This window comes from Molothrus ater, chromosome 2 (genome assembly GCF_012460135.2).
Source record: "Molothrus ater isolate BHLD 08-10-18 breed brown headed cowbird chromosome 2, BPBGC_Mater_1.1, whole genome shotgun sequence".
In the NCBI taxonomy this organism is placed as follows: Eukaryota; Metazoa; Chordata; class Aves; order Passeriformes; family Icteridae; genus Molothrus; species Molothrus ater.
The window spans coordinates 1530635-1541719 of record NC_050479.2 but is presented as its reverse complement, the minus strand read 5'-3'; the positions used below and the strand labels follow the sequence as shown (position 1 = coordinate 1541719).

Here is an 11085-nt window from a genome sequence, read left to right as displayed (position 1 = left end):
CCATTTGAGGCCATTTCCTCTCCTCCTTTCCCTGCCCCTCCTGTCAGGAGCTGTGCAGAGCACTGAGGTCCCCCTTGAGCCTCCTTTGCTCCAGGCTGAGCATCAGAGAGCTGTGACTGATCCAACCTGCCCTGAAGGTTGGATCTTCTCAGAATCCCAGGATCAAGGCTGGGAAAACCCTCCAGGATCACCCAGTGCCACCCCAGGGCCACCAGCATCACCCCAATCCCTGTCCCCAAGGCCACATCCAGACTGCTCTGGGACAATTCCAGGGACTCCAAACCTCCCTGGGCAGCTCAGCCCAAGGCCTGGCCACTCTGCCGGGGAAATTTATTTCCCAATATCCAATAGCAATGAAATTTGAGGCCATTTCCTCTCCTCCTTTCCCTGCCCCTCCTGGCAGGAGCTGTGCAGAGCACTGAGGTCCCCCCTGATCCCCCTTTGCTCCAGGCTGAGCCCCCCAGTTCAGCCAATCCCCCCAGGATTTGGTTTCCAGCCCTTTCCCAGTTATTTTTGCTCTCTCTGGCCAAGCTCCAAGCCCTCAATGTCATTTTTTGGGGAACACTGCACAAGCTGGGAGAGAATCCCACTCCCTGCCCTGCTCTGGCCCAGGTTTGCAGCACTCCAGGGCAGAAGCTGAGTTTATTCCCACTGGTGCTCAGATCTGCAGCTTCAATCTGAAAGGGAATTTAGACCAAGAGGGAAATCAAGCTTTTCTTTTCTTTCCCCACAGCTTAATCCCTTTTCAGGGAACAGAGAGCCAGAGTGAAATGTTACCAGCCCATCACTGAGGAGATGCTGTTTGCAGCTCCAAGTAGAGGCTGAGAGGGAGAATTTTCACTCTGAAAATTTGATTTATTCTGTAGAACAGGTACAGAGCATTTCCAGGGCTGCTGCTTCCTCAGGCACCTCAGCTCTCAGCCCTGTCTTGCACACAGTTTAGGTTGAATCAAAAAAGTTTAAGCTTAAATTTAAAGTTCTATTTTTATATATACACATAAACTGCTGTGCTCTGCCTTCTTTCCTGCATTTCCAGACTCCCTTTCCTGCTCTCCCTGGAGGGTGTGCAGGAGTTCCAGGAGCAGAGCTCATATCCAGAGCACCTGGAATAAATGTGGAGCAAAAGCAAATCAGCTTCTGTCCAACTCCTATTCACCAGGCCAGACACATTGTACAGGAGCTGTTCTTAAAATAACCATCCTCAGGAAAAAAATAAAAGAGAAATAATCCAGCCAAAGAGCCTTATCTCCTTTAACTCTGGCACCATTTTGGGATCAAATGATAAAATCAGAAACACAGCTGGTGTTAGAGAATGAAAAGGGCTTTATGAAAGGAAGGTCAAACAGTCACAGGGGCAGGGCTGAGCCAGTCAGTGGCACAGAAGGACCTGGAGAAAAACAGGTGAGAATTCCCCCCAAATCCAAAGGAACCTCAGGAGGCACTCAGAGCCAGAAAATCCCTGAATCCTTAAGGCTGGAAAAGACTTTAAGCTCAAAGTTCAACCATCACCCCATGGTCACCATCAAACCAAGGCCTCAAGTGCCACATCCACGTTTTTGGACAGTCCCAGGGACGGGGGACTCTGCCCTGGGTTCCAATGTTTTACAACCCTTCCCATGGATAAAAAATTCCTGATATCCAATCTAAACTGAGCAGGGTTTAATGGGACTGATTAGAGTGGAAAATATGGTGGCAAGTGACTTAAAAATATAATTTAGGCAAATCTGAAGGTGAATTGGCCTCAAGGATGTAAGAAAGGGAGTTCCAGCTCCAGGAAGGATTTTAGAAAAATAAAGCAGACAAGTCTTGTAGAAAATGAGGTAATATATTCACAAAAATAAACACTTTTTAAAATCACATCATGGAAAACAATCACAAGAGAATCCCAATTCCAAATGAAGTTTCTGCAGCTTAAATAAGGGTCCTGCCCTGAAATGCCCTTTAAAAAAATTCTCTTTTCTCCAAACCAAGGAGCTCGAGCTCTCCTCTTCAGCTGAACCTTCTGTGTGAAGGTCAGCAAAGACCAAAATTATTCTGATGAAATGTAAATTATTCTTTGCTGCTCAAATCCATTAAAAGAGTAATAATCTGGCAATAATCCCTGAGCAATTACAGCTGTCACAGCTCCAGGGGGCTCAAGTTGTTCCTAAATTCAAGTTGCAAAGAATCTCAGCTGATTTTTGTAGGATCTTGAGGTCTTCTGAGCGCAGCATTTCCACCAAAGCCAGGTGGGTTTTGAGGTTCTCTTGTCTCTTTTCAACTGGGAAATCTGCAGTTGAGACAAATGGGATGAAATTATTCCAAATTCTGATTATTTAATAGGATGTGAAGAGAAAATCTGTGGAAATCCGTAAGGATTTCATTGATTATGGTAAAATAGTGGGGTTTTTTAATTTCACAAGAGAAACTTTGATAGTAAAAAGGAAAAAAAAAAAAGAGGGAGAGGGAAAAATCATCAAAATTCTTCTTTAGAAAATGACATAGTTCTGATGGAGAAAGGAATCTGAGCTCCCTTGTTTTCCCAAGTTACCTGGAGAAGGACATGCTGGGTCTCCTCTATTAAAAACTGACAAATTTTTGCTGCTGTAGCCAAAGCCTGCTGTTCATTCCTGGCTGAAGAGACATCACCAAGCAGGATCCTCCTCCAGCAGGCACTGGAACCAAAATGGTGGAAGAGTTCAGAATGATTTGCTGCACTCCCCAGCTGGATGCCAAACGTGGCTCTGCTGCCCTGGCCCTCACCTGGGCCTGTAACCCAGCCCAGGGATTTATTTTTAGTTCTCAGATCAATTTATTCCACTCAGCAATGAATCTTCAAAGCACAAACAGCTCTGAACAAGCCTTTTCTCATTAATTTATTGCCTCATTTCATTTATTCCAAGCAAAGTGCAGGTAATCATTTTCTACCCCTGATGTTTGAGGCTGATTTGGAATAAATGCTCCAAGTGCACTGAGAGTCCCTGGAGATGAATTTCAGCAACTTCCTCAGCCCTGGAATTCCAGCCTGTGGAACACATGACTCAAGGAAATCAAACCAGGTTAAAAGCATTTAAAATTTCATCAAACCAACAGGAAAAAGGCCTGAAAGGAGGCTGAACCTTGAGGGAACATCTTGAAATAGAAGGGAATAGAGGAAATAGAGGTTTGAAATAGAAAGGGAAAATAATACAGGAAAGGAAATCACCAAAGCAGCAAAAGGGGAGGGAGTTTACAGCCAGTGGTGTTCTCTGACTTTCCTCTTTTCATTTCTCACCTGGGGTCAACAAATCAGACACAGGAGATCCAAACATTGTCCCAGTGTGTCACTCACAGCCAGCAGAGAGCAAAGAAAGAGTGGGGGAAAACAGAAAATATTGAAGGGGCTGGAAAACAAATCCTGGGAGGAGCAGCTGAAGGAGCTGGGAAAGGGGCTCAGCCTGGAGCAAAGGAGGCTCAGGGGGGACCTCAGTGCTCTGCACAGCTCCTGACAGGAGGGGAAGGGAAAAAATGAGAGGAAATGGCCTCAAATGGCACCAGGGCAGGCTCAGGTTGGAGATTGGGACAGAAAATTTCCCTGGCAGAGTGGTCAGGCCTTGGGCTGAGCTGGGATCTTACTGTGGGGAAAAAAGAGAAAAGCTTGATTTCCCTCTTGGTCTAAATTCCCTTTCAGATTGAAGCTGCAAATCTGAGCACCAGTGGGAATAAACTCAGCTTCTGCCCTGGAGTGCTGCAAACCTGGGCCAGAGCAGGGCAGGGAGTGGGATTCTCTCCCAGCTTGTGCAGTGTTCCCCAAAAAATGACATTGAGGGCTTGGAGCTTGGCCAGAGAGGGCAAAAATAACTGGGAAAGGGCTGGAAACCAAATCCTGGGGGGATTGGCTGAACTGGGGGGGCTCAGCCTGGAGCAAAGGGGGATCAGGGGGGACCTCAGTGCTCTGCACAGCTCCTGACAGGAGGGGCAGGCAAAGGAGGAGAGGAAATGGCCTCAAATTTCATTGCTATTGGATATTGGGAAATAAATTTCCCTGGCAGAGTGGTCAGGCCTTGGGCTGAGCTGCCCAGGGAGGTTTGGAGTCCCTGGAATTGTCCCAGAGCAGTCTGGATGTGGCCTTGGGGACAGGGATTGGGGTGATGCTGGTGGGCCCTGGGGTGGCACTGGCTGATCCTGGGGGCTCTTCCCACCCTGGTGATTCCATGCAATCAAAGCCAAAGGCTCCTGAACACCCACCCCATAAATATTGAGGCTGCTCCAACTCACAATTCCTCTGCTGCCAGACTCAGCACCTTGAGGGCTGTGAGGAGTCTCCAGGATGGTCCCTCCCAGCCAAAGGTCAGGTTCCTACACAGTCCAAGGGATGAGATGAAGTTAAGGTGGGCTTTAGAGTGTGTTTTCTTCCTGAGACACATCAGCCATGGTGGATCTCCAGCTTTGATATTTATTGGTATTTATATTTACCATTATATTTAATTTATTTAAATTACTGGTATTTATAACTTCTCCATCTCTCCCAAGCAGTGAGTTTGTAAAAAAACCAAATAATTCTAATTTTTTGCTGGATTTTGATACTAGGAGCAAAATCTGACTCCCAGAAAAACTGAATTAAAATCTCACCAGGAAACAAAAAACTCCAGATACTTACTCTAGGAAATCATGATCCTTTAGAATGGAAACTTTGGCCTTTCTCTGCTTGTCCAGTGGTGAGAAATATTTGAGGAGGGTATCTGCAGAAAAATACAGTTTACATATTTAAACAAATTGTATGTATGAGAAACTGCAATCATCAATTCTGAGAAAATATTTCAACCATCTTTTTCATGTAAGACTAAGATCAAAACCTGTTAATTTTTGATGAACTTTCCAGAATTCTCTCCAGGATTCTAACAGAAATCCTGACTCAAAGTGAAGTTATGAAACACTCCAAGCAAGTTCAGTTTGTGGAGATCTGGATTTCAATCCTCAGTGCTGCAATCTAAGACATCCAGCTGGAATCTCTACACAGATGTTGTTAATAACAACAAATTTTAAAAATAAAAATGGCCACAAAACCCATTTTAAATTAAGCAAAAATTAAATCATTAAAGTCTATGCAAAGAGGGATCAAACCCTTTTGCACTCCTTGAGAATTCACACACTCAGTTCTCTGGTTTTGTGCCTTTCACTGCTCAGACAATCCATAAATCCAACCTGCTGAGACATAAACACTGCTCTGAGGGTTGTCCATGGCAACAAATCCATATTCCAGCAGCAGCCTCTGATTATCATGAGGTCCATAGCAGATCAAAACTTCCTGGTATTTTCTGCATTGTGAATTTGTCCAAATTTCATAGCTCCTTGTCTGCTCATTAAACCCAGCCTTGACCTTCAGGGAGTGAAAAATAAAAGGATTTTATTCTTGGTAGGGTGAAAAAGGAAATAAACCTTTGAATTCTGAAACCTCAGAGGATTGAAATTCTTGTTCAGTTGTTGGGACCTCCTGGAGGGACCCCAGATCTGCAAACACAGATGGCTCCACACAGGGTTGGCCCCTCCTGTGCTGCCCCAGCCCAGTGGTGGCACCCAGAGCCTGACAGAAGGTGGAAATTCCCTCTGCACGCCCCTCAGGCTGCTCTGAGGCTTCAGCCAGAGGTGAAGCAACACAGGGACCATGGAATTTGTGCCAGGACAAGGAATTTGTCCTGCTTTTAGGAGCAGATCATTGGGGGGTGTTTACAAGTGGCTCTTCCCAACAGATGGTTTGGATGCCAAGCTCCCCCAGCCACTGTGGGCTCTCCCTGCACCTTGGCTTTGCTGCACAAACTGAAATATTTGAATTCTACAATTACTGAATGTTTGAGCTGTGAGGGACCTTAAATATCTCATCCCACCCCTGCCATGGCAGGGACACCTCCCAGTGTGCCCAGTGCCCAGCCTGGCCTTGGGCACTGCCAGGGATGCAGGGGCAGCCCCAGCTGCTCTGGAATTCTATGCCAGCCCTGCCCACCCTGCCAGGACAGGATTTTCCCCAAAATCCCATCCAGCCCTGCCCTCTGGCAGTCTGAAACCATTCCCTGTGTCCTGGCACTCCAGTTCCTGAGGAGCTGAGCCATTCCTCCCCCTCTGAGATCCATCCCTGCCCTCCCCACGCTCCTCGTCCATCACATGAATGCAGATGGCATTGACAGAGTGCACTTTAGAAAAATACAGAAATTTACTGATCGATTTTGAACTTCTTACCTGAACATTTGGGCTGTGGTTTAGCAAATCTAAATATGGTGCCAATGCATAAACATCTGGCTCCAGGGAGAAACAGTCCCTGTGGGGATGTTTCATGTAGATTGTCCTGGTATTTATAGTGCACCAAGCCCACTCCAAAGCACTGAAATTAAAAATAGTTCCTGTGCTCTCAGTAAATAAAGGCTGCAGGGAAGAGAAGAAAGGTTTGGAAGATCTGAACAGCTCTTGGATCATCATTTTTTGCTCCTGAGCCTTCTTTTTTAAGGGTTTTGGGAGCAGATTGATGACATCAGGTTCCATACAAGCAGGGCAGGTGTAAGTCTTGGGTAGAACATCCAGGTAGGGCTTCCATGGAGATTTGTCCCCAGCGTGTTTCTCTGCTATCAAAAACGTGCACAGGGCCAGCAAAGGAGACACGGGGGGCTTCCAGCTATTGGAAAATAAAAATAAAACCAAAATAAAATTAAATTAAAATAGAAATTAAATAAAAAATAGAAATAAAAAATAAAAATAAAAAAGTAAAAAAAAAATTAAAGGTAAAATAGAAATAAAAATAAAAATAAAAAATAAAAACAAAATAGGAGGGAAAATTAAAATAAATTAAAATAAAATAAATATTATATATAAGTATTACTATATATAAACATATCTAAAAATAAATATATATAATATATATTATATATATCATATATATTTATATGTATTATATATTATATATATCATATATATAAATATTTATTTCTAAATATTTTAAATAAAATAAAGTAAAAAGAAAGAAAAAGAAAAAGAAAAAGAAAAAAGGAGGGAAAATTAAAATAAATTAAAATAAAATAAATATTATATATAAGGATTACTATATATAAACATATATAAAAATAAATATATATAATATATATTATATATATCATATATATTTATATGTATTATATATTATATATATCATATATATAAAATATATTTATATATATAAATATTTATTTCTAAATAATAATATTTATTTCTAAATATTTTAAATAAAATATTTAAAATAAAGTAAAAATAAATAAAAAGAAAAAGAAAAAGAAAAAAGGAGGGAAAATTAAATTAAAATAAAATAAATATTATATATAAGGATTAGTATATATAAACATATATAAATATATATAATATATTTTATATATATTTATATGTATTATATTATATATATATTATATATAAATAAATATTTATTTATAAATATTTATAATAAAAATAAAAAAATAAAAATAAAAAGTAGAATAAAAATAAAATTAAATCAAATGAAAATAAATAAAAGTCAAAATAAAATAGGAATAAAAATAAAAATAAAAAAGAAAGAAAAATAAGATCAAAAGAAAAATAAATAAAAGTAAAAAGTAAAATACAAATAAATAAAATAAAAATAAAAAGTAAAAAAAAAACGAAAAATAAAATATAAATAAAATAAAATATAAATAAAATAAAAGTAAAATAAAATAAAAATAGAAATAAAATAGCAATAAAAATACCAATGCAGCAGACCCACAGAGGTGAGATGGGAAATGGACACAGCAGAGTTCTACCTCTCTCAGAGCTCTCTTGAAGTTTTAAAACTTCTTTGCATTTCATCTCCAAGTCCTGGGGCTGATTTCCAAGGGGCAATAAAAGCTGGATTTAATACCAATTTCAGGCTCACCCCCTGAGCTGGCTTTTTTCAGGATACACAAGTATTCAATGCCCAGCATGGGGCTTTGTTCCAAATTTTCCAAACTTCCAATTTGTTCCTAATTTTCTAAAGGGCCCTGGCTTTGCAGCCCAGTTTTATCTTCCTTGTCCTATTGAAGCTGGCTCCCAAATTCCCAAAAAACCATTCCTAATTGGCATTTAGGGCCAAGCAAGCTCTGAGGCAGCTCCAGCTGCAGCTGTGCCCTCTCTCCAGCTGTGCCAAGCTAAAAGGGGGTGCTCAGTATTTAACAAATGTTCAGTATGTATCAAAAATGTTCTCCATCTGAGCATTCCACATCCCCAAAGTGCTGGCACCACTCAGGGTACTCAGTTTAAAGCTCCAGCACCCCTTCAGAGGATTCATTATTGCTGGAAAACCCCACTGAAGGCCACCAAGTGTCACTTGCCACTTACTTCTCAATGTGTCCTCCCAGGCAGCTGCTGAGGACGGTGCTCGTGGTGAGCAAACACTTCTCAGGCAATGAAATAATCACATCTCCTGCCTTTGAGGGAGGAGGGGAAAAAATACACACAAAAACCAGTCAAAATCAAGTGTAGAGGCTCATTTAATTACTGTGGGGACTGGTGGTTTCACCTTATGGCTGCACCAGTCCAAAAGGCAGAAATTACATTCACAATGCATTTCTGAGCTTTGCTTGTTGCAAAAATCATTAAATGTCAAAAAATGCTGAAAGGCTCCTGCATCAGAAACAGCATCACTCACCTGGAGAGCTTTTGTTGTCATCAATCCTCTGCCTGTCTCTGAAGAAGGAACAAAGAGCAGGAGTAAATAAATGGAGAGATGGAAAATCAGGGATCAGGTCAGCAAGGAAAAGCTCTAACAGAACAGGCACTATGTGTAACAAAACATAAATTCAATTATGGACTGCTCCAGATAGACCTCATTTATTTTGCTCCAATTTTCTTTATTTTTCAGGATCTTTTCCCTGCATATCCTGCAGCATTTGCTGTCTAATTCTAGCAATTGTTCAGCTTTTTTTTTTTTCTCCCACTTATAGCAATTATTCACCTTCTTTTTCTCCATTTTTTCCTCAAACACATTTTTCATCACCATCTGCAGCTCTTGGTTTCAGAGTTTTAACTAAACTTTAGCATTTCTAGTCACAATATTTTTCTCTGATCCATCCTGTTCTTTCTGCTCTGTCTATATTATTACAAAATATTTAAAATAAAACCTACAGAGAGAGGAAAAAATATAAGTATAAATCTTTACAGTAAAGATTACTAAGTGAACCTCAGCTTTCTGCTGAACTTGCTTGGGGATAAAAAGATAAACAAATTATAACAAGGTTGAATTCCAAAAACTGCTTTGTTAACACTTCAAATTTTGGCTTTTTCAGGCCTCCATGTCTATTTTTTCATGTTAAATTGACATTACAAGAATCCTTGGAAGAGTATCAGTAACTGGTTTTTTTCTTGATGCCAGACAGGGGCATGATTCAAAATGAAAGCTGGCAGCTAAAATTCTTAGAAGATTCAGAAATTTGTACCATCAAGAAATAATTAAAGCATTACCCCAGAACTCTGCTGGCCTTAAATTACTGTCTTCAAATCCTCTCTCTTTTAGCCACTTCTTAAGTTTAATGTATTCCAGCTTGTGACTGCAGTTGACTAAAAACAGAAAAATAAATTAATGCTATTAAAGGGCATTCTGTTGGACAATAAAGGAAATATAAAAAATTGTACTGTACAGTCAGAGAAACTTTATTTTGGACATTTTAAAGGCATAACAGAATGGCAAGAAAGAATTGAACTAAATAAATAAACTAATTTGTTTAAACTTATTATTTAGTTATTTGTAAACTAAATAATAAACTAATTTGGAGTCTCTGGGCACTGGGAGGTCTCAGAAATGTGTGAGTTATTCAGCATGTTCAAGGAATTTTAGAATAATGTGATATTTGCCATTAGACAGAAAAGTGAGCTCAGAAAATTCACCATGCTCTGCTTGGGACTGTAAACTAATACTCAGATATTTGCATATTAAAAAAGGTAACATTTATGAATGTAATTTTCCAAGCAGAAAGGCTTTTGAAAATATAAATAACAAAGTGACACCTTGAGGAACAACTGGTTATTTTCTTATTTAACTTCCAGGTATGATGATACCTCCATCCATAAAACCCTTCAAGTGCTTTCTTCTTCTCTTTCGACCTGTCCGACCTCTGCTTTTCTTCATATTAAGCAATAGATTTTGCCTTTTTTAGACAACCTGAATTAAAAAAAAATATATAAATTAAAAATAACTGATTAAGAAACATTTAAAGCCACTTTCTAATTTATTACTGTGAGGATGGGCAGGCCCTGGCACAGGGTGCCCAGAGCAGCTGGGGCTGCCCCTGCATTCCCTGGCAGTGCCCAAGGCCAGGCTGGGCACTGGGGACTGGGAGGCACCTGGGACAGATGGGATGGTGTCCCTGCTATGGGATGGGATGGGATGGGACGATATTTCATGGACTTATGGAATGTCCTGAGGTGGGAAAGATCCACAAGGATGATCCAGTGCCAGCCCTGCCCTGCCCAGAGCCCAGCAAGCCCAGCCTGGGCATCCCTGGCAGCGCTGGCCAAAGGCTCCTGGAGCTGTGGCAGCCTCGGGGCCGTGCCCATTCCCTGGGCAGCCTGGGCAGTGCCAGCACCCTCTGGGCAAGAACCTTGCCCTGATCTCTTTCCTTTTGCTAGAATTGCCCTGAACTGAAGCTCGAAGCGCAGCTTTTCCCTGCCAGGACGGAGGGCTGCAGGGAGCCGGGATCACCCACAGGCGCTCGGGCTCCTCAGAGGCCGGCCCTCCATCCCAGCCCGTTCCTTTGGGGTGAAAAGACCTCAGAGATCATGGAGTCCAAACCCCATCCCCTATCATCCCATCCCACCCCAGAACTGGGAATCCTGTGCTAACCAACCTCCATTCCCCGCTCGGCACAAACCCCTGGGACGGGAGGGAGAGAAACGGCCCCGGCAGCGCTGCGGGAGCGGAACTTCCTGAGGGACCGCCCGTGCTCCGCGCACTCCCCCTGGGAGCCCCAAGCGCGTCCTCCCCTGCCAGCCCAGACTGTGATTCCCGAGTCTCTCCTGGGGCTAGAATTGCTCCCCGGTGTCCCAAACCCACCTGCAAAGGGGACACCAGCACCGACATTCCCTCGCTGTCCCTCTCCGCGAGTCCCGCCCGCTCTCCCG

General features: G+C 41.9%; 1 protein-coding gene across 1 annotated transcript; it reads right to left on the bottom strand.

Annotated features, from left to right (window-relative positions):
- Positions 1 to 1300: 1300 nt before the first annotated feature.
- Positions 1301 to 11058, bottom strand: SETD4 (SET domain containing 4). Its single transcript, XM_036393660.2, is given in 12 exon segments — positions 1301 to 2248; positions 2251 to 2269; positions 2531 to 2654; positions 4237 to 4317; positions 4619 to 4700; positions 5164 to 5338; positions 6193 to 6622; positions 8308 to 8396; positions 8618 to 8655; positions 9430 to 9525; positions 10024 to 10126; positions 11018 to 11058. Coding segments are annotated over 11 exon segments (1317 nt in total). The 5' UTR covers positions 10094 to 10126; positions 11018 to 11058; the 3' UTR covers positions 1301 to 2135.
- Between the last annotated feature and the right edge of the window lie 27 nt (positions 11059 to 11085).